The sequence below is a fragment of the Melospiza georgiana genome, chromosome 3, assembly GCF_028018845.1.
Source record: "Melospiza georgiana isolate bMelGeo1 chromosome 3, bMelGeo1.pri, whole genome shotgun sequence".
Lineage (NCBI taxonomy): Eukaryota > Metazoa > Chordata > Aves > Passeriformes > Passerellidae > Melospiza > Melospiza georgiana.
The window spans coordinates 5,276,840-5,296,356 of NC_080432.1; the positions used below are offsets into that span (position 1 = coordinate 5,276,840).

The following is a 19,517-nucleotide window of genomic DNA, read 5'->3' on the forward strand; positions in this document are numbered from 1 at the left end:
GTTAACTTGTTTGCCACATTTATATCCAGTAGATATATAAGTAAATTGAGTAACTCGTGAGAATATTTAATTAAAACTGTGCACTTTTTGGAATATAATTATTTTCAAAGGCATTTAGTCAAACACTAAGAACTTAAAATAAACTCTCAGCATCAATAAAATATAATGCATCAAAAACTACACCTCCAGCAACATTTCTGTTCCTAGGAATCATAATGAAAATCAGCCACAGGAACAAAACTTAATAAAATATAACCAAAAAAAAGGAAGAGGAAAAAGCAGAAGTCTTTCCAGGACTTACTAAAAGCTTTCTAACCACTGTATAATAAGGCCAGGAGGAAGCTGAACACTTCAGGACTATCCACAACATTGATGACACCAGAAGGAGAAAATACATTTTTTTCCCACCTTATCACTGTAAAAATCACCAGTTTTACTCTGAAAATGAGTATTTTTTAATAAAACACTTGATAAAATCCCAAGTCATTTTACTGCTTTTCAGCAAAATGAGCAGTGCCATCACATTTCTTCAAAACAGCCCCAAGTGACCAGCACAAGTTTTTCTCTACAGTTTATTTAATCACATTGATTTCTCTTGTGAGTTTTAGGTACATATATCCCTCTCAGAACACCAAGACTCTGCAACAGCAGACAAGAATTGTAACACATATTGCATACTCTGAATATGAGACATCTCTCTTTTATACAAAGCTAACAAATATTTAGCTTGAATGCAAACAACTGGTATAAAAAAGAAGCAAGTCAGGCGAAGTTGTTAAAAGCAAGGGTGGCAGACACCTCAGGCTGCTGGGATCAGAGAGATCACAAGCACCTCTTTGCCTGTTTTGCTTGTATTTTGACCCTTAAAACCTGTGCTTGCTGCCCCTGTCAGAGAAGGGGATGATCATTTGGGGTGGTGACAATTGCTGTACCTGTAGAGGAGCAGGTTATCTTAGAAGCAGCAGTTGTCAGCTTGACAAAATTCAGTTTGCAGACATTATTAGGAAAATTTAGCATAATTCTGATAGAAAAAAAACACCAATCCACACATTTGGCCCTACAATAACAATGGCCATTAATACGTGATATAGGTTTAAATTAATATTTAAGACAACACACATTATTTACTGTGAGGATGGTGAGGCCCTGGCAGAGGTTGCCCAGAGAAGCTGTGGATATCCATCCTTGGAAGTGTTCAAGGCCAGGCTGGATGGGGCTTGGAGCAACCAGGTCTTGTGGAAGGTGTCCCTGCCCATAGCACGGGGTGGGAACTGGATCATCTTTAAGGTCCCTTCCAACCCAAACATTCTTTGATTCTGTGATGATTTCCTGAGAATGTTTGGGGTTTTTTATATTTTTTATTTTTTTCCCCCCAGGATTGTGCACCAAATACCTTTTTTCTTTTCCTTTGTTTGGATTTGGTGGAGTCTTGTCCAATTCCACCGTTCCCCAAGGCTCCTGAGGGGGTTTTCCCAAGGTGTTGCTGCCCTGCTGATGCTGGTGGGGTGGGTGTAGGGGGTGGTGTGTTCTCAGGGGAGTCAAGACTGGTCTTCACACTCGCAGACTGCCCTAAGAGGTGGGGCTGTAAAAGCAAAATGTCAAACAGCCACAATAGAAGCAAATCACAAATAACCCCACCCCATCTATTTCCTTCTCAGATTCCCTGTTGGAAGAGATGCAATACAGAATTTGGTTTTTTCATTCTAGAAGTTACTATGATATCTGTGTAATATCAATGCATGCAACATAGTACTTAATGCATTTGCCAATTTTGAAAAATTTAATCTCCAAATCTGCAACAGAGCCTTGAACACAGAGAGAAGAAATTTTCACCCAAGAAAAAAGGATTTTTATTTGATTATAAAGGCACTACTGAGAATTTAACATTTAGAATTATAATTTAATATCTTTCCATCTAAATGCATAACTTCAAAGTTCATAAACACCATAACAGAAGTCTGTACCAATATCACATCCAATAATGACAGCTTTAGAAGAAAATACATTTACAAGCAAAACATAAAATGCATTAATATGTGAAAAAGCAAGTTTACCTCAGTAGAGTTGTGGTACTGTATGAAGGTGGCAGATATGGCATGACTGAATGGGTCACCAGCTTTTGGAGTCATGTCCTGTTTAACCAAAAGGGCCAAGTCCACCAGCTGGAGGGGTAAAACAGGTGGGGTTACTGACATGGTACTAAAATGACATTGTAACAATGGGAGAGTGAGGGTTGTGGGTTGAAGCAGAATATTCTCAGTGCTTCTCAGATGAAAATAAAGTTATTCACATATTTCAGCCTAAAGAGCCTTTCTCTTCCACTTCTGTAAATATATGGAGCAATCTATCTACCCAAGAGGGCTCGGCTTGGCACTAAGCTAACATTTTTTTTTCCAGGAAATCCTTCTTTCTAATCCAGTTGTGCAATGGGATTGAATGAGCCTCAGTGCACTGCCAAAGGTCACATAGCAAAGTGTGTGGTTTCAGTTTGGACTTGAAAAAGGTTCGTGCTGGACTCCCCTCTCTCCTGCAGCCATTATAAAACATTTCTGTTCATGCATGAGATGGATGATGAACACAGCACAGCACACATCTGTCACACAGCAAATTGAAAGAGCCTGGATTTTTGAGCTGGTCTCATGCAAAGTGTCCTTGCCCATAGCTGGGGGCTGGAACTGGATGAGCCTTAAGGTCCCTTCCAACCTAAACCACCCCATGACTCCATGAATCCAGCGAGCTTGGAGAGCTGAAGGAGTGACTGTATTCCTGAAGGGGCTGACAACCCAGACCTTGAATCTGAAGTACCTCCAAGAGTAATTAATTCATTTTCACTGGAGTTCCGTCAGTCCCTTACCTGGGCCACAGTCTCATATGCTAAATAGGCCAAAATCTCCATTGCAACTGCATTTGGCTTTATTTCCATACTGCTACAGTCCAGCCAGTCACGGAACTTGGATGCTTTCTTTGCTGTCAAAAGTCAAAACCATAGGGGAAAAAGAAAAGTTAATGATAGATAGGCCAAAATAATCCATTTTTTAGGGTCACAGAAATACTGCAAAACTCTAGCAATTAGTGTGAACGTGATTTGATTGGCCAAAGAAGGAATTCTCAAAATGGAACCAGTGGGGAAAGACTGCTATTTCATACATTTTGGAGACCCATAAGCACATGGAATAAAGAGAAAAAAACAAGATAATTGATCACACAGGAGATTTCAGAACAAGGAAGGGTCAACCTCAGAGAAGCATGGACCAGACAAACTTGCTTTAGAATATATTACTGTAAAATAAATAAAATTATTGCATCACATCTTTGATGAATTAAAAAACACTAGAAGAAATCAATACAAGTGTGAGTCCAGATAAAATTGACATAATTGTATTAAATATAGCAAAGACACATGAAGGACAGAAGAACTTGGAAGTCCTGGTGTTAACTTTACAGGGCTGAGATGCTCACAAGTGAGCCAAAATTATTGGTACAAGAGTGTTTTGTAAGTGTGCTTCGGATACACATAAATAAGGATAGATGTAAAATTAACATTCATACAAGAACTTCACACTGGTAATGGGTGAGATTGATTCAGAAAAAGGGCAGCAAAATACATGGGATACTGAAATTTAGTATTTGCTTGGAGAGTAAGAGGAAGGAAAAAAGAAGATGACCTTGCTTAGGTCAGTGGTGGACAAGATGATCATAGAAATCTGTGGACATAAAGGAGCTACTGAGACAGAGATCTTAATGAGGGCTGTTTGTGAGACAGGACAACCAAAACAAAGTAAATACAAGGTGGAAAAATCATCTGCAGGAACAGGAAACAACTCTTTGATAAAGAATTTTCAATCAGGACTAAAAAGCTACAGACAAGTCAGGTGTTAAACAGAAAAAAGGTCAATGGAAGGCTACATTGCATCACTAAAGAAAGAAAAACAAACAAACAAACAAAAATAAAAAGGAATAAACATGAGAAGTGTGAAGGTGATAAAATGATCAAAAAATGTTCCCTAGAATTTAAGTTTGCAATTCTATAGTACTTGATCCTTTGAGGGACCTTTTCTTTTGCCTGTCTTTAAAACTGCAGAAATATCTGGAGCTGTGATTATTTATATATATATTTTTAGAACAGGTTTCTTGAAGTCCCTTCCAGGTTCATTCTCTTGTGACAGAGTTTTTATGGGCTTGTATTACAGCAATACACTTTGTTAAATGTAGTAAAGCAATCAATTTTTACTGAAATAAACAAGTAAAAAAAGCCTTTGGACAAATATTCTCCATGGCCTTCAGTATGTTCTGTCTAATTGAGCTCATTTTGTGGAATTGAATTTGTGCCCATGTCTCTCTTGGTGCTATTTTCTAACCACTCTAATTCTCTTTTTCTTTAATGACATTAAATGTCAGTGAAAAAGAACCATATAGACATGGTCATTTAAAAACACTATGAAAATAACACTGAGATATTTTTATAGATCACAATCTCTTGGTCAGCAACATTCTACTTTATTTTGAAAATTTCAGATTTTTATTTGTTTTGTCTCCAGATGGTAATTTTGGGGTTTTAAAAATGACTTTATCACAAACCTCTCATTTCCTGAAGTCACCCTAATCTGAAGTATCATTTATTTAATGGTTCACAGATGTGTGATGCCAAATTATAACTAAACATAAAAAACATACTGAATTAGAAAAAGAAATGCTTACAAAACATGCTTTCCTACGTTTGATGACATTTGCTGATGGAGAACAGTATCTCAAATGCATCATTTATTCGCCATAAATGAGTCACTTTTTCTTTGAATTTAAAAGGAAGGACAAGATAAGGTCTCCTTTAATGACACCACTGTGCTCAAGTCTGTGTTGTAGGATCATGTGCTGTTTTGTCAGGATTTTTACTGGCTCATTCACTGCTTTTCTCTGACATTTGACCTAAAACCTTAGTCATCACTTAACCACTTCTGTAATGATGTTTTACTACAGGATCAAGCCCATTAATTTACAGCTCATTATAGTTGTGGCCCACAAGTACTTCTAGTAAGTTGGTTTTCAGTGCTAGTAAAGCCCTAATTCTGTCATCATGTTATTAGTGTTGGAATGGCGTATATTGATGAACTTGGCTAATGGTGAATAAATTCCTCAGCAGGAGCTTACAGCTTAAAATAGAAAAGACTCTTTAGTGAGTTCTTTGTGTCTCTGCGGATCGGGAAATAAAAGCAAAACTTGCTGCTCTTCTCTAATTTTAGAGGCATTCCAAAAAACCTGCAGCCATGAAACTTTGCTAATGTGCTGACTTTAACACCACCACGACAGACTTTGGGCAAGTGTGGTTTTAATCCATTAGCTCCTCACCAGTCCTGTCTTTGCAGTCATCCCCACCAGCTCAGTATTTGAGCACATAGAAAGCTTGGTAAATATTCAAATAAAATACTCTGCCTGACGGCCTGAAACTGTACTAAATTAACTGTTCCCAGGAGTTACACAGACAAAGAATTTAAAGTTTTATTACTGTGGATGAAACAAAAGCACTTTCAAAAAACATGAGGTTCTGGTGTGCTCACTATTAAATGAAATAATAATCAAACATCTTAAGATAGTGCAGCCATTATAATACTTACAAAAACTCAATTGCCGACTTTCACAGAATTCTGCGTACTGGACTGAGTCCATGGCTCGTGTTTGTCTTTCTGCTCTCTGACAAAAGAGTAAAAGTACATGATGTACCTTATTCCAACAAGACTGCATTCCACAACAGAAATTATAGCACCAAAGAGCCCTTGCCACAACCTTGAAGCAACCCTCCCAAATTAAACATGCATTGAACAAGTCAAGATGCAGAAATATAAACCACAGATGGGTTATTAGTCTTGTGAGTTAAATTTCCCAGAGGAGAGTGTCAATTGCTATTTTCAAAACCTGCCTGCACACTGCTCACCCAGGCCAGTGGTGAGGGCTGAGAGGAGAGAGGTACTGAGCACTGCTGCTCTGATCAAGATGCACATTTAAACTGAAGCACACGAGTATTCTGCCCGTGTGTTTACAGATGACCAGAAAAGTAAAATGTTCTCCTGGACTGAAGCCAACACGTTCTGCACTGAGCAGAACTGAACCTGTGTGATTCTAAATTGTAAAATTAATAAATTCCATCACACTGATGTGCCAGACAGAGAGGGGCATTGAAGTGTCCCTTCCCACCCTCAATACACAGTAATAAATAAATGGTGCGTGTGTCTGTTGTTTCTTGGGTTTTTTTGCACTCTCAATTTACATTTCAATTTTCATACTTCTGAATACTTCAGGAAAAGAAAGGAAATTAGATTGAATTAGAGCTCGTGGGAGAAAAAAATATCTTCAAATGTTTACTACAGCATTTAAGAATGTATTTCACATGGAGTTCAGTGACAAGCAAAAGAATGCATCTCAAAAGAGTCAAGTTACAAAACCAAAAACACTATGCACACCATCCCCTCCACATATACAGGATGCTGTAATTGAATCATGGTTGAAGCAGCTCTGAAGTCCATGGTTAGGTCTGAGCAGGTGCTTGAGTTCTGTTTAATTCAACAGAGCAGGGGTGATTTTCACAAGGTAAAGATCTGGTCTTCACAAGAGATTAAATCCTTCATGCATCAGAAAGGGGAAGCTGTAGTTAAGATTAAAAAGAAGGATTGTCCCTTTCAGAAGCAGACAGCTTAGTCCAATCTCTCAGTCCAGCAGATTGTTTTAAACAACACGGAAAGGAATAAAAGTATCTTCCAAAGTAATTCAATTAATAAATCATCACACCTGAGCTATCACTACAAAGTGGTGTCAGGAGGGGCTGATGGCACTGAGACTCTGCTTGTGCAGTGAGCCCAAGAAGCTCAAGAAACCACAAACAAAGAATGAAAAGTACAGGTATGCTCACACCCAGGACAAAAACACAAGGGAAAAACCACACATAGAGACACGAAATTTCACATTCTGAACAATTTTACATCTGATGAAATCAAAATCACAGAGTTCTGAGTTCTTCAATCTGATTTAATAGAAAACAATAGGGCTATTGGTAAGTAAGTGTGTATATATATATATGGCTCCATGCTATACAACCTGGCAGCTCTCAAATCAGGGGAAAAAGCAAATAAATAAAATTAGCACTTAAAATTCACAGTTTCAGTCTCTATTCTATGCCTTTTAGGTCACTCTCCTACAACCATCCAACCCTTCAATTACGAGATTGGCTTCACAGTCAACACATTCAGTTTAGCTGTAAACTAAACCCCAAGCTGAATAAAAACCAGGAATTCAGCTGGATTGTCCTTTCATTTCTTCTCTATCCAGTCAATAATTTCAACTATATTTGAGTCTTTAGTCAACATGGTAGAAATTTTTCTACTCAGGCATTTTCCACTTCTTCTATGCATGTTTCTGGCAAACTGACTACATTTTTAGGAGCTGCCATTTCATATTACTAAAAATTTTCAGTTAATCCATTCCAACAAGATGTTAAGTATAAATTGAGTTTTTATTCCTTTAAAAATAATTTTCACAATCCATGCTGTAACTTCAACCCATTACAGAACTCAACTTTGCCCCTGAATTAATTCAGCTATACTTTTGAAAACAGAAGGCATCACCAAGATAATCTAATCTGAACTTCTGCATAGCACAGGACACTTCTCACATAATATATCCTACAAACAGCAGTCCTAGAATTCTTCATGTAATTTACTTTATGCTTTATAAAAGCCTCTAATTTGGGGTTTAATTTTTCACATATTTAAGAGATATCTTCTTTAATTAATTTTAAAAGTGAGGTTTTTTTTTGCAATGTCGTTTAAATTCTGTAATCCTTTTTTTTCCTGTTGCCACCTACATGTTAAGCCATTGGCTATTACCCTTCACATCCAGCCCTCCCAGGGATTTAAAACCCCTTGAAACAACAATGAAGGCATGGAAAAACAAAATTATATGACATGGTAATGTGAGGAATTATTCTTTAAAGTCCTACCTGAGATGATAAAAAAACCCCAACATGTAGAAATTTGGCAAGGATACTTTAACTTTCACAGGCATCCCATAATGTAATATGGAAACAGCAAAACCAGATTAATTCCAAAAGCAGTTATGTCAAATTAAATGATTCAGCAATGGCTACTCTCAGCAAATAGACCTCAATGCTCTGAAAACGCAGACTGTCAAAGGCTACAGGTTTCATTATAAGTATTACAAGTTTCTTTTTAAGTGAAGAATCTCAAAGGTTTGTTAAAAGAAAGATGCTGCTGAGGGATTTTTCCAACAGGAACTTCATTTCTCTCTACAAATTGTATACAGTAGTTGTCTAAACACTGGATTTAATGATATTCGTATATATTAATTAAATACTTTCAATTGCTTTCTCTCTGTAAAAATATTTTTATTTAGCAAAATTACTTTCATATATGTGAAATAAAATTCTTTTCTTCCTTCAATTCTCTCTTTAAAATAATTCTTTCTTAAAGGTGGATTCCAGTATGATGCTCTAAATCGCCACCAAATAAAATCGTGTTTGTCATAAATAACTAGACTTTACTTTTTTTCCTAATTCACTCTAACAAAAGAACCCTCACATGATGTCATGGAACCTCCCAGTTTGAAGGATAAAGACAGACATTCTTTCAGTCCTCCCAGTTTTAGAATGGTCTCTAAATAACCATCAAATGCAGCAGAAATGAACAGATGAGTGGCACAGCTGGGTCATCTTTTAGGAAACACCAACCCAAAGACAAGATCTTTTTCCTCTTCATTTCTCAAGACCACAAGCAGTATTTTATTTTTTTTCTCCTATATCATCCCTGCTTCGAAAAATTAAGCAGATATGACAAATGGCAGCAATGACACTGCTAAACTGGTTTATCAAAAGAATTAAATATAGCTAGTTTTAACTCCCTCTCTAGTAGTACTAGTCACTCCAAGCAGTTAAGAGGCTGAGTTATGTGCTGTACTGCAGAGTTAAAATACTTTGCATGCTTTCCTTGGAACATGCTGAAGGATGCAGGAGATAGGACCTGGCACAGTAAACGTCTGCTTAGTCTTCCAAAAATGTGGTGCATTATATCTTTCTTTCAGCATAAAGAACTAAAAAGGGAAAGGAAAGAAAAAGGTAAAGAGTTGCACGCTGTCACCTACCATCCAGGATGAAAAATAATCTTATTTTTATTCCGTTTTGAAGCTTTCACACTTGACATACAAAGCTCTTTGTGTGGGGGGAAGAAGGCAGGAGGCCAAATGTTAACTTGCTCACCGACTGCTCTGTGTTTGGAGGAATTGTGCCCAGGAGCTGCTAAGCTGGAACATTTGAAAAACACATGTGGCACGGCTGGACACCCCTGTGCTTGGCAGCAGTGTTGGGATGAAGGTGCTGGCTTCCCAAACCCTCACATACTCATCTTGTGGAGTGATTCCTGATTCCCTCTGCTCAAGAACTCTCATTGTGGCCCAGTCACGGTTCCAAAGGAGCCAGGTCGCTACCCCAGGGAAAACCAAAGCTGCCCTGCAAGGGCTGATATTGCCAGAATAGAATGGTAAATAATTTTTTATTATTATTATTTGGACTGGAGAATAACAGGGCACTGTGTGCTGTGCCTGACAGCTCTGGGGTAGGAGGACAAAAACTGCAGAGTGGTCAAGGCCTGGACTGTTGTAGGGCAATGGAGATGATCCAAGGGTTGGAGCACCTTTCCTATGGAGCCAGGCAGGGAGAGCTGGGGGTGCTCAGCCTGGAGAAGAGAAGGATCCAGGGAGAGCTTAGAGACCTCTCCAGTGCCTAAAGGGGCTCCAAGAGAGCTGGGGAGGGACTTGCGACAAGGGATGGAGTCACTGACACAGGGAGGGTTAGATGGGATATTGGGAAGGAATTCCTCCTGTGAGGGTGGTGAGGCTCTGGCACAGGGTGCCCAGAGAAGCTGTGGCTGCCCCATCCTTAGAAGTATCCAAGGCCAGGTTGAGCAGCCTGGGAAGACGTCCCTGCCCATGGCAGGGGGTTGGAATGAAATTATATTTTAAGGCCTCTTCCAACCCAAATCATTCTGTGATTCTGTGAAAAATTACCTAGATTAAAAAAAAAAAACAAACAAAACAAAACAAAACCAAACCAAAAAAAAAACAACAACCAAAAAACCCCAAAAAACCCAACCCCAAAACCTGAAAAAAAAAAGCAAAAGGTAGCTCAACATTGAAGTATTAAAAAAATATGCTGAAAACACATTTTTAGTCTTCTGAATTTTGACATTATCTGAGGATTATCACTATCTGAAGGCTTCTGTTACATAGAGGAAAAAGGGCATTTACTTTTCTGAGAATCCCTTGAATTGGTAAGTAAAGAATAAAAAAGGGAGGTTTAAGAGTAAGCATTTTTGAAGTCTAAGCTTACTCAGAGTTTTATACAGAAAATAAAAATGTCATTTGGGGAAAGATCAATAGGTGTTGTAATGTAATACTTGATTTGGCTATAAAGTACACACATCCAGGGGTTTTTTACCCATCTCTTACAGAACATACCATACATTCTGTAGCAGCCATTAAACTGAACAAATCTGCATAGCAACTTAGGGGCTTTGATTTCATAAAGGTTTTGAGTGCCTATGTGATTAGAACAATGTTCCCAATATTAGAAGAAAAGATGAGGTGTTTTTCTGGTAGATCAAGCTGATCTCAATTTTAATGCATTTTCACAGTAAAAATAGTTTTGCTTTTTTCTTCACAGTATTATTAGTAAAATTCCCTACAATAAACAGAGTTTAGGACCTTAAAACCTTAAAATTCCTAAATTTTACAGAGATTTTAAGGATCTACAACTGTAAATGACAAGAAGAAAAGGGTGAATTATTAAATATTAAATATTAATTGAAATATACTTTTAAATAATAATCTTCCTTATAGAATTTCTGTCCTGAGACAAAATATGGAATTTACTTGAAGAACTGAAGGCCTAATTAGTCATCTAAAGTCTTTTTATTGTAAAAAAGACATTAGACACGTTGAGTGAGTAACTTAATCCTGAACTCAGTGTTTAAAATGTGGAAAAGAATGACATCTATGAATTTGTCTGAAGTTCATCAGCTGTGGCCCGAGGGATGCTGGATTAGCTCTACTCTGCACAGCTCAGGCATCCTCAGAAAGCCAAATGAATCCACCTGTGATGAGTGAGGGGTGAGCACCACCAGCACCAACAGGGCCACACCTTCCATTTGAGGGCCAAGCAAGGGCCAAGAGTAAAGAATGACTCGGTAAATTCAGTTCCTGCTCTGATCTCCAAGCAATTCAAGACTAAACAAGGGCAAGTTTGTGCCCAGCTGAAAGTGAACTCCATTCATCTCCCTGGAACTATGGAACACGTAATCCAGCAAAGTATCTGCAAATAAGTGGGGGGAAGGGAGCTGGCAGGACTATTTAAGATTATGTAAAAATTTCAAGGGAATTATGAAGAAAGAAAGCAAATGAAATTGCACAGACAATAACAAAATGAATGGATTAATTCCCAGCAGTCATGATCTCATTGCTTAAGGAATAAATAAAACTGACCTCCTGATAGGGACTCACTGCCCCTGTAATACTCTGCCCTTGAACATATGCAAAATCTACACATACAGTATTTATTTGAACCAGTTCCATATCATATCCAAATTCCTTGTCTAAATTTATTACTGATAGTCTGAAATGTGGGGCAGGAACCTGGAAACAAAACATTTCCATTTCATGGAATATCTTTGATTTCTACAGGAAAATATTTTTTTCTTCTATAATATGCATCATCATGAATTTTGTAAAACTATGTGTTAAATTTATGGCTATCTTCTGTCAGTGCTTTCCAAAAAACATAAAATAATTTTGGATAAACTATGCTACCAAATGAAAAAACTTATGTGGGATATATTGATATATTAATATATCAAGACTACTGACTTCCCTCACTTTTCTGGTTGAGAACATTGTAGCACTTTCCTGTGGTTTCCATCTGGCTGTACATCAAAAACTTTACATACCATATTAATATGAGGATACCTTTATATCTTCTGGATAGCATTCCTCTGAAACCTTACCCTGCCTCTGTATCCATTCATGAATGAGGTTCATATAAAGCACCTTACCAGTAAATCTTGCAGTCACCAAAACAGGGATCACTGCAAGGCGTGGGAGACACAGACAGCAAAGCAGCCTCTTTTGCATCTTGAGCTTCAATTTTTTTGTATTAGTGGCAGCCAAAATCAGCCATCACATTCTATTTTTTTAATATTTCCTTTAGCTGGCACACTGTTTGGAGTTGTGGCCAGAAACTCAAGGAGTGCCTTTGCCCCAAGGCTATTTATGGGGCAAAATACAGGCAAAACACACCTCACACACTTCCTCACCATCCTGCGTGTGGGAGAGATCTGTGAGATTCAGTCCTGCTCCTACAGATCCAAATGGAATGGCAGGAGGTGAAGGGGGTTGTTTCAGCCCAAAGTTAACCTGGCAATCAATCCTAGACATACTCACTTCAAGTGAAACTCAATTCCCAGACATATTCTATCTGTTCACCCAGCTACAACACAGCCAGAATTACCCAATTTAGAGCCACGACTTGTTCAGAAACACATTCAGTAAAGTTTGTAAACTGAGCAGTAGGGAAGTTTGGGAACAGCTGGGGACCAGCCCCCTCTCCCTCACTGGCTTTAATTGGTAAATGCAAATCAAAGAATAAACCTAATTAAAAAAAAAATGCATGCCAAAACTCTACCCTGTTAATAGCCACCATCAATACATCTTTCTAAAAAGACTTCTGATTGTTTCACTAATGTTAAATTAGAAATGAAAGGAAGTCTTCAAGAGAATTTTCTCACACCCTTTAAGGTGAAAAGGAAGTGAACCCATGGTACATATTAGTAAGAAGCATTTGTGATGAAATTCATTGTCCTGTAAGGTTAACTCTGTTAATCAGGTCTGTTGACAGAGACTGTGAAACCCCTCCTGAAACTTTACTTTAAAAAGAGGATCATAAGAAGATTAAGGAAAATTTTGATTGAAGGAAAGAAGAATAAGTTTCAGACCATATGAAATATATATATTCTTTTGAATTATCTTATTTTTAATAATTATAATTCTGTCTTTTTCCTTGGTGTTAATAAAATAGACTTGTATTCATTCCCAGTTGAACAACCAGTTCTCACAGTGCCTGCCTTTCTTTTGTCATCCTGCACAAGAATAATTGTAATTATTCTTGTGCAGGAGATTCACAAGCAATATAATGCTACAGGCATATCCATGCAGGCATGCTTGGCAGGTGATGCTCTTTCAGAGAATGAAAAAGGTTTATAATTAATGGGGGGTTTTTTTTGAGTTACGTTGCTTCTTCAAGGTTTTTTTTTAAAGACTAATTTCCAAAATAATGGCAAAACATACACACAACAAATTAAAAAGACACAAAGTTTTTGCTATATTTATAAGTAATTTGGTGTGCAGTACAGCAATCCAGTGAAGTCCTGATTCTGTAGTGTCCCTTGCAATGTTTCAATTAACATCAATATCTGTAGGGTGCCACCCTACAAACACTTCCCCCAATTTAAGGTTGCACATAGAATACATGAATAAACAGTTTAGCTCAGCCATTTTCCACGGCAAGTCCAAGTCTATCAACTTTTATAATGAAATTGTGTAAGTGCATTCATGAATGTCTGAGAGGAAAACATAAAAATTAATTAATTAAACCTAAAACACATGGTACCAAATACTCATAGATGTTCCCTCCTTGGCATATGACTGAAGAATGCAAAATTACTTGGATTTATTTTGTGTGGTAGAGTCTGCTGTAACCAGAGAACAATACAGAGTGGTACTCAAAAATGTATTGCTTCCTTAACACCAGAAGCACAGAGACATTTCTCAACTTGTGGTATTTACACCACTGACTCTAATTCTGTGGTTGGGGCTGGAGTCTTTTGGAAAAGCCTTTCTAATTTGATAATTGCAAGACATGGAACTCCAGATAAAAATCACATCATGAAATTCAGGGAATAAATGAGTCATACACTGAGCTAAAGAGGAAATGCTTCCCTTAGAAAAACAGTGACCAGGAGGAATTGCTTGAGATGTGCATGTCTCCAGTAAAAGGAGGATGTGGACTTGCTGGAACAGTTCCAGAGGAAGAGATGAAGATGCTCAGAGAGCTGGAGCACATTTCCTATGGAGCCAGGCTGGGAGAGATGGGGGTGTCCAGCCTGGAGAAGAGAAGGCTCCAGGGAGAGCCTCTTCAGAGTCTAAAGGGGATCCAAGAGAGCTGGAGAGGGACTTGGGACAAGGGATGGAGGGACAGGACGAGGGGGAATGGCTTCCTACAGACAGAGTTAAGGTTAAGATGGGATATTAGGATGGAATTCTTCCCTGTGACAGTTGTGAGGCAACAGGCATAGGCTGTGCAGAGAAGCTGCGGCTGCCACATCCATGGAAGTGTCCAAGGCCAGGTTGGATGGCCCTTGGAGTAACCTGGGATAGTGGAAGGTGTCCCTGCCATGGCAGGGGGTTGGAAATAGAAGATCTTTGTGATTCTGTGATTTCTCAAAGTAATTTATAACAGAGAGATGTCTCAACTCTACTGGCTGAAATTGGCTGTTCTTTGAACAGCCTTTTGAGCAGTTCACACTTCCTGACCTAAAAGAGAACCAGACTCAAAATTCAGAACTCCTTCCTGGGTTCTGCTACTAATTTGACATCCAAGCATGGCTGAGTGCAAATGAAGGCTGAATTAATAATATTTAAGGCTCATTTCAAAGATGACATTTTATTTGATTGATCCTAAAGTAGCACAAAGCCTGTGTGTGGTGATGCCACAACACACCATAGCTGTGTGTTCCCAGCTTGCACAGTCAAACCTCACAATGTGCCAGGTATGATGAGTAAGGAAAGGAGACACTAAAAATTGCTGTCTGAAGTGATGGGCTTTGAACAAAAGCATTATGCTCTTTCTGCTTTTAATTGGGACTCCCATCACTGAGAACAGAACTTGGTTCGATGTGAATATTTCCTTTGTCAAAAGTTAATTGAAATATTGAATATTGTTAATTTTTTAACTATGCAGAAAATTCTATGCTGCTATTCATTATTGTTTCTTAATTTCTTTAAATACAAATTTGTCTTCATAGTAGCCCTATGAGAATTATCTCCACTATATACATAAGAAATAGAATCATAATAAGATCATTTTCCCAAAGGCACTTTGTTTAATTGGCAAATGCTTCTTTTTTTCACCCTACTTTCTCTTTTCTCTTTCTAATGTTAGAGAGAAAAAAGGAAAACATGAAGATTCTGGGGTTTAACAACATGGTTTAGCATTTGGAATTAGCTAATTTAAACCATCAGCTAATTTGACTAATTTGGAACAATCTATTTAGTTAGTCTCTTACACCGTGCCCATTGATAAATATACCACAAAATTATTAAGCGTTTACATAAAACCAAAGAAACATATGCTCTCATTAATTCAAAACAATCCCCACCATCCAAAGCTACTAGAGGAGTTATCTTATAAAATATCTCTGTTCCCTTCTTTGGAAAATAACCAGAAAAACTAAAAGAAAAAAAAAATTAATGCATGTAACTTTCTTAGCAATACCTAAACTAGTTACATCACATTTTGCATCAGAAGCAGAACTGAAGCCTTTCAATGAAGCTTTAGTGATATATTATTTAAAAGCAGAAAATTCAAGATTTTAATTCATGAACACAGATTTTGTTAGTTTGGCTAAGATTGGAGGATGAAAGTCAAAGTAAAACTTTGACTGGTAAAAAACTACAAAAGTGCAGGCTGACATTCTGTAACACAAATAGTAAAGTAGCAAACACAGTTTTTTAATAGTGACCTCCCCATGAATTTTCTCTTAAATAATCTCACCCATTTCATGGCAAAAAAACCCAAAAAGTTGTTTGGGGAGCCTCACTGAAGGCATCCCAACTCACCTTTGAGAGAATAAATGGTTCTGCATATCTTGGACTCTTGTTCTGTCCCCCCAGCATCACTTCCTACTACAGACCCTTCACACATTTATTAAAATGAGGTACCATGACAACAGTTTTGATGCAAATCTCTTTTTTTTAAAGTTCTGAGATGAGGGGAAGGAGAGCAAAGAGCATCTACTGTATATGGGTTCATTACCATTAGCTTCACTGATAGTTTATCCTGTTTCCTAATGAAAGCAAAAAACCCCCACCGTGTCTCTATTAAAAAGCCATCAGATTTGGTATCCTGGTGACACTTTAAAGAGCACATTATGTGGGAAAACAAAATAAACATTTACCCTGGCAAATGGAAGTGAATTTGGGTTTTGACATACTTGGCAGGAAGGTAGAATTATATTCATGTCAAGTATGCAGAAAAACTAATATAATATTTAAATATTTGCTTAAGTAATATAGAATTTAAACCAATGTTACATTAGAAGTAACATTTTTGTGAAATATTTTAAAGTTTTTTAGTATTGGACATGCCATGAAAATAATACTTTCAGCTGAAATTTCAGCCTTCTGCAGCCTTTGTTACATTCTCCCTTCACTTGTAAGGTGGGAAAGAGTCCTCATCTTCCACTGACAAGTTTTTATTTATATTTCCAAGACAAAGGCAGTTCTTGTGCTGATGGTTTAAACTGATAATGAATCTATGCAGCTTTCCAAAGAAACAACCCTGGAGAATCTGAATTTTACAAATATTGATATAATGAGCTAATGTTAACACCACCTCAGCTCAACCCTACAGCAGACTTCTACTGTTCCATACATGTGTGTGATTATTTTAAACATCCTTTACTTTGCAACAAGACTTGATTCAGTGAAGACAGATCTTCATATCCCTCAGAAAGTACCTGAATGCCAGTGACCTCTGAAATTCTCAATTACACTTAATAATGTTTCATTAATTAATAAATAGAGCTGGCTATGGGGTGCTAGTTTTAGTTCCAAAAATAAGGATTTTAATGTACTGTCTCAATATACAACTACTGGACTTTCCTCTTTCTAAATCTGAATTCATATTAGGTGCACATACCAACAAAAATAACTTTTACCAGTGCATCACAACTATAATTATGAAATTTCACGTAGAATATTCTGATTTACTAAGAGTATTTAAAAATATTTATGATTCTACAGTTTATTCAATTTCTTTCATTTATTCTATCTATGACTCCATAACTTAAGAAAAAGCTTTGCCTAATTTTACCTTGTTTGGAGGCACAAGCATAATTTAAACATATCTTGAAACATTTTAAAATTGCCATAATATTATAAAACTCAGAGCAACAGCACCAGTCTTCAGTGTAATTGCACACTGTAGAATTACATTAATTTAATGTAACTTTATATAATAACTTTAATAACTTTAAAATAATTAATTTAAATGAAAAGTGATTTGTAAATTTAATTATGAGCTATTAAACTAACTGCTGGGATTTTCAGTTTTCCTAAATCAGCACAGCTCCTCTGAGCCTCATCATAGAAGTCACTGCTTTATTTCTAATCATCAGTTAAAAGTGTCATAAAGAGTATTCAGACTGTCAGAAAAAAAAAAAAAAGGAAATTTGGGGGATTTTAGTTTTCTTCTTTCTAAATTGCAGTGTCTGATACACAATTTTTTATGCTGCATTAATAATGGCTCTTGTATACAATATTCATTCAATCAGTCTGTTACAGAAATAAACATCAGGACACAATTCCCTGCACACATTCTTAAAATTGCTTACAGTGAAAAGAATCCCTTCCAAAGGAGTTAGCACCTTTCAATTCAGCATGCAAAATATTTAGTCAATTACAGAAGGGGAAAAGAGATCCCATATAGAAAGAATTCTTCTATTTTATTTTTTTGGTTCTACTTTTATGCTACAGTTAGTTTTTAAAAGGCAGAAAGGTTTGAATTCAAGAACTTTGCAAGAGTTCCTCCTGAAAAAAAAAGCCTTGACTTTAATTCCTGTTCAAAATGAGCTGTATAAATATTAAATATATGCCACAGTTAAGATTGATATTCCTATTGATGGTCACTGAAAGCTTTGTAAATTTAATGTGAAAACGAAAATAATTTAGTTTTTGAGATGTCAAAACCTGTTCACATTTCTAGGGATTTACGACACCAATTTAGATTTTTCCTGGACATCTAGGCTAACTGAAATGGAGGATTAGGGAGTTTTAGGGAGGTGGAGAGGTTCCAAAGTGTACCAAAGATCTATGAAAAAAAAAGAAAAATTTAAATGCAGCAAAATGTAAAAACCGTTTTCAGTTCAAAATATTATAACTAAAAATGAGGATGCAAAGAACAGTATCTTTAATACCAAGATTCTGAGGCACAGCTTGGAAGGTTGAAGTGTATTTAGAATTAAAGGTGTAGCAAAACAAATAGCCATGGTCTCGCATCAATTACTTGACTGTGCTGTTAGAAGCTCCTATAGACTCTCATGCTATCACACATCCTGGAGAAAAATTACCCTTCAATGGTGGTATCTTGAATTTCTCAGGGTTTCTGAATTTTTCTGATTTTTTTTTTGAGTCAAATTTAGCATCTCTCCAACATGCCAATGCCTCTGCAGCATTTTTGTCTCCTCTTTTAAAATAAAGATCAGGGTACCAGGGCTGGCAAGGCACAAGAGCCATCTCACCAATGCATTCCCCTAAATTTTGGAAGCAGAAACCAGATCTCCAGTCTTGAGGTATGTCAAGAGTTAACTCCCCTTTAAAGAAGAGTGTGATTAGTAGCTGGAAATCTGCCTGACTTCAGTACATCTGAGGATGCCATTACAATTTTCAGATATAAAATAATTGGCTGATGATACGAGCTGACAGCTAATACATCTACAATAAACACAAAAAAAAGTTATTTCCAAGCGGATGTAGGGAATGTGTTCCGTTTCCAGACTGTTTGATATGGTCTGTGTAAGGAGTGAGGGCTCAATACCAGATGCTGGATGTTCTACAAGCTTTTTCTGCAGATGTCTGCAGCCTGAGAAAATCAACAGTGCTTTGAATAACACTCCCAGTAAAAGCATCTTCTTGTCAGAGTTGCTGTATGATATAGGATATGGATCCCACACAAGTGGATGAACTGATTTTAAATAATACCATCTGACAATGGGGGAGAAAAAACTCTCAGTAGGTCTGACAAAGTCCTGGAAATGGCTGTTAGCCTTGGGAAATAAAATCCAGCCCCCTGACAGAGACTACCCGTCCTTCTTTTGTTTGATCAAATGGAAACCCAAACTTAATGATTGCTTCCGAAGTGCCGGAGGCAAAGTTTCAACAGCACTTAAACACTGCTACCAAGGAGTCCCTGTCCCTGCCCCTCACATGTGCCACTCAAAAGCAGAGTGTGGAAAAGATGTTAAGGACATATCTGAGAATAAAATACATGCATCAGTGTAATTTTTGTATGATCACTTTGCACTGCTTTCCTACCACTGCTCTTGTAGAAATGTCTTATAGCACACCAGGAGTGCAGCACACACAATACAGACACCAGAGAAGATTTTGTGTTCTTCCTCATGCCAAAAAAATTC

At 37.2% G+C, this 19,517-nt stretch overlaps 1 protein-coding gene across 4 annotated transcripts in view; it reads right to left on the reverse strand.

Annotated features, from left to right (window-relative positions):
- Window positions 1-19,517, reverse strand: part of SUPT3H (SPT3 homolog, SAGA and STAGA complex component) — a 253,811-nt gene that overhangs the window by 49,347 nt on the left and 184,947 nt on the right. For all 4 annotated transcript variants that reach the window (XM_058021197.1, XM_058021199.1, XM_058021200.1 and 1 more), the window contains 4 exons: window positions 5,610-5,685; window positions 2,855-2,967; window positions 2,055-2,162; window positions 1,394-1,582 (listed from right to left, as the gene is read on the reverse strand). In XM_058021197.1, coding sequence (XP_057877180.1) covers window positions 1,394-1,582; window positions 2,055-2,162; window positions 2,855-2,967; window positions 5,610-5,685 — 486 coding nt within the window. The remainder of the gene's footprint in view (window positions 1-1,393; window positions 1,583-2,054; window positions 2,163-2,854; window positions 2,968-5,609; window positions 5,686-19,517) is intronic.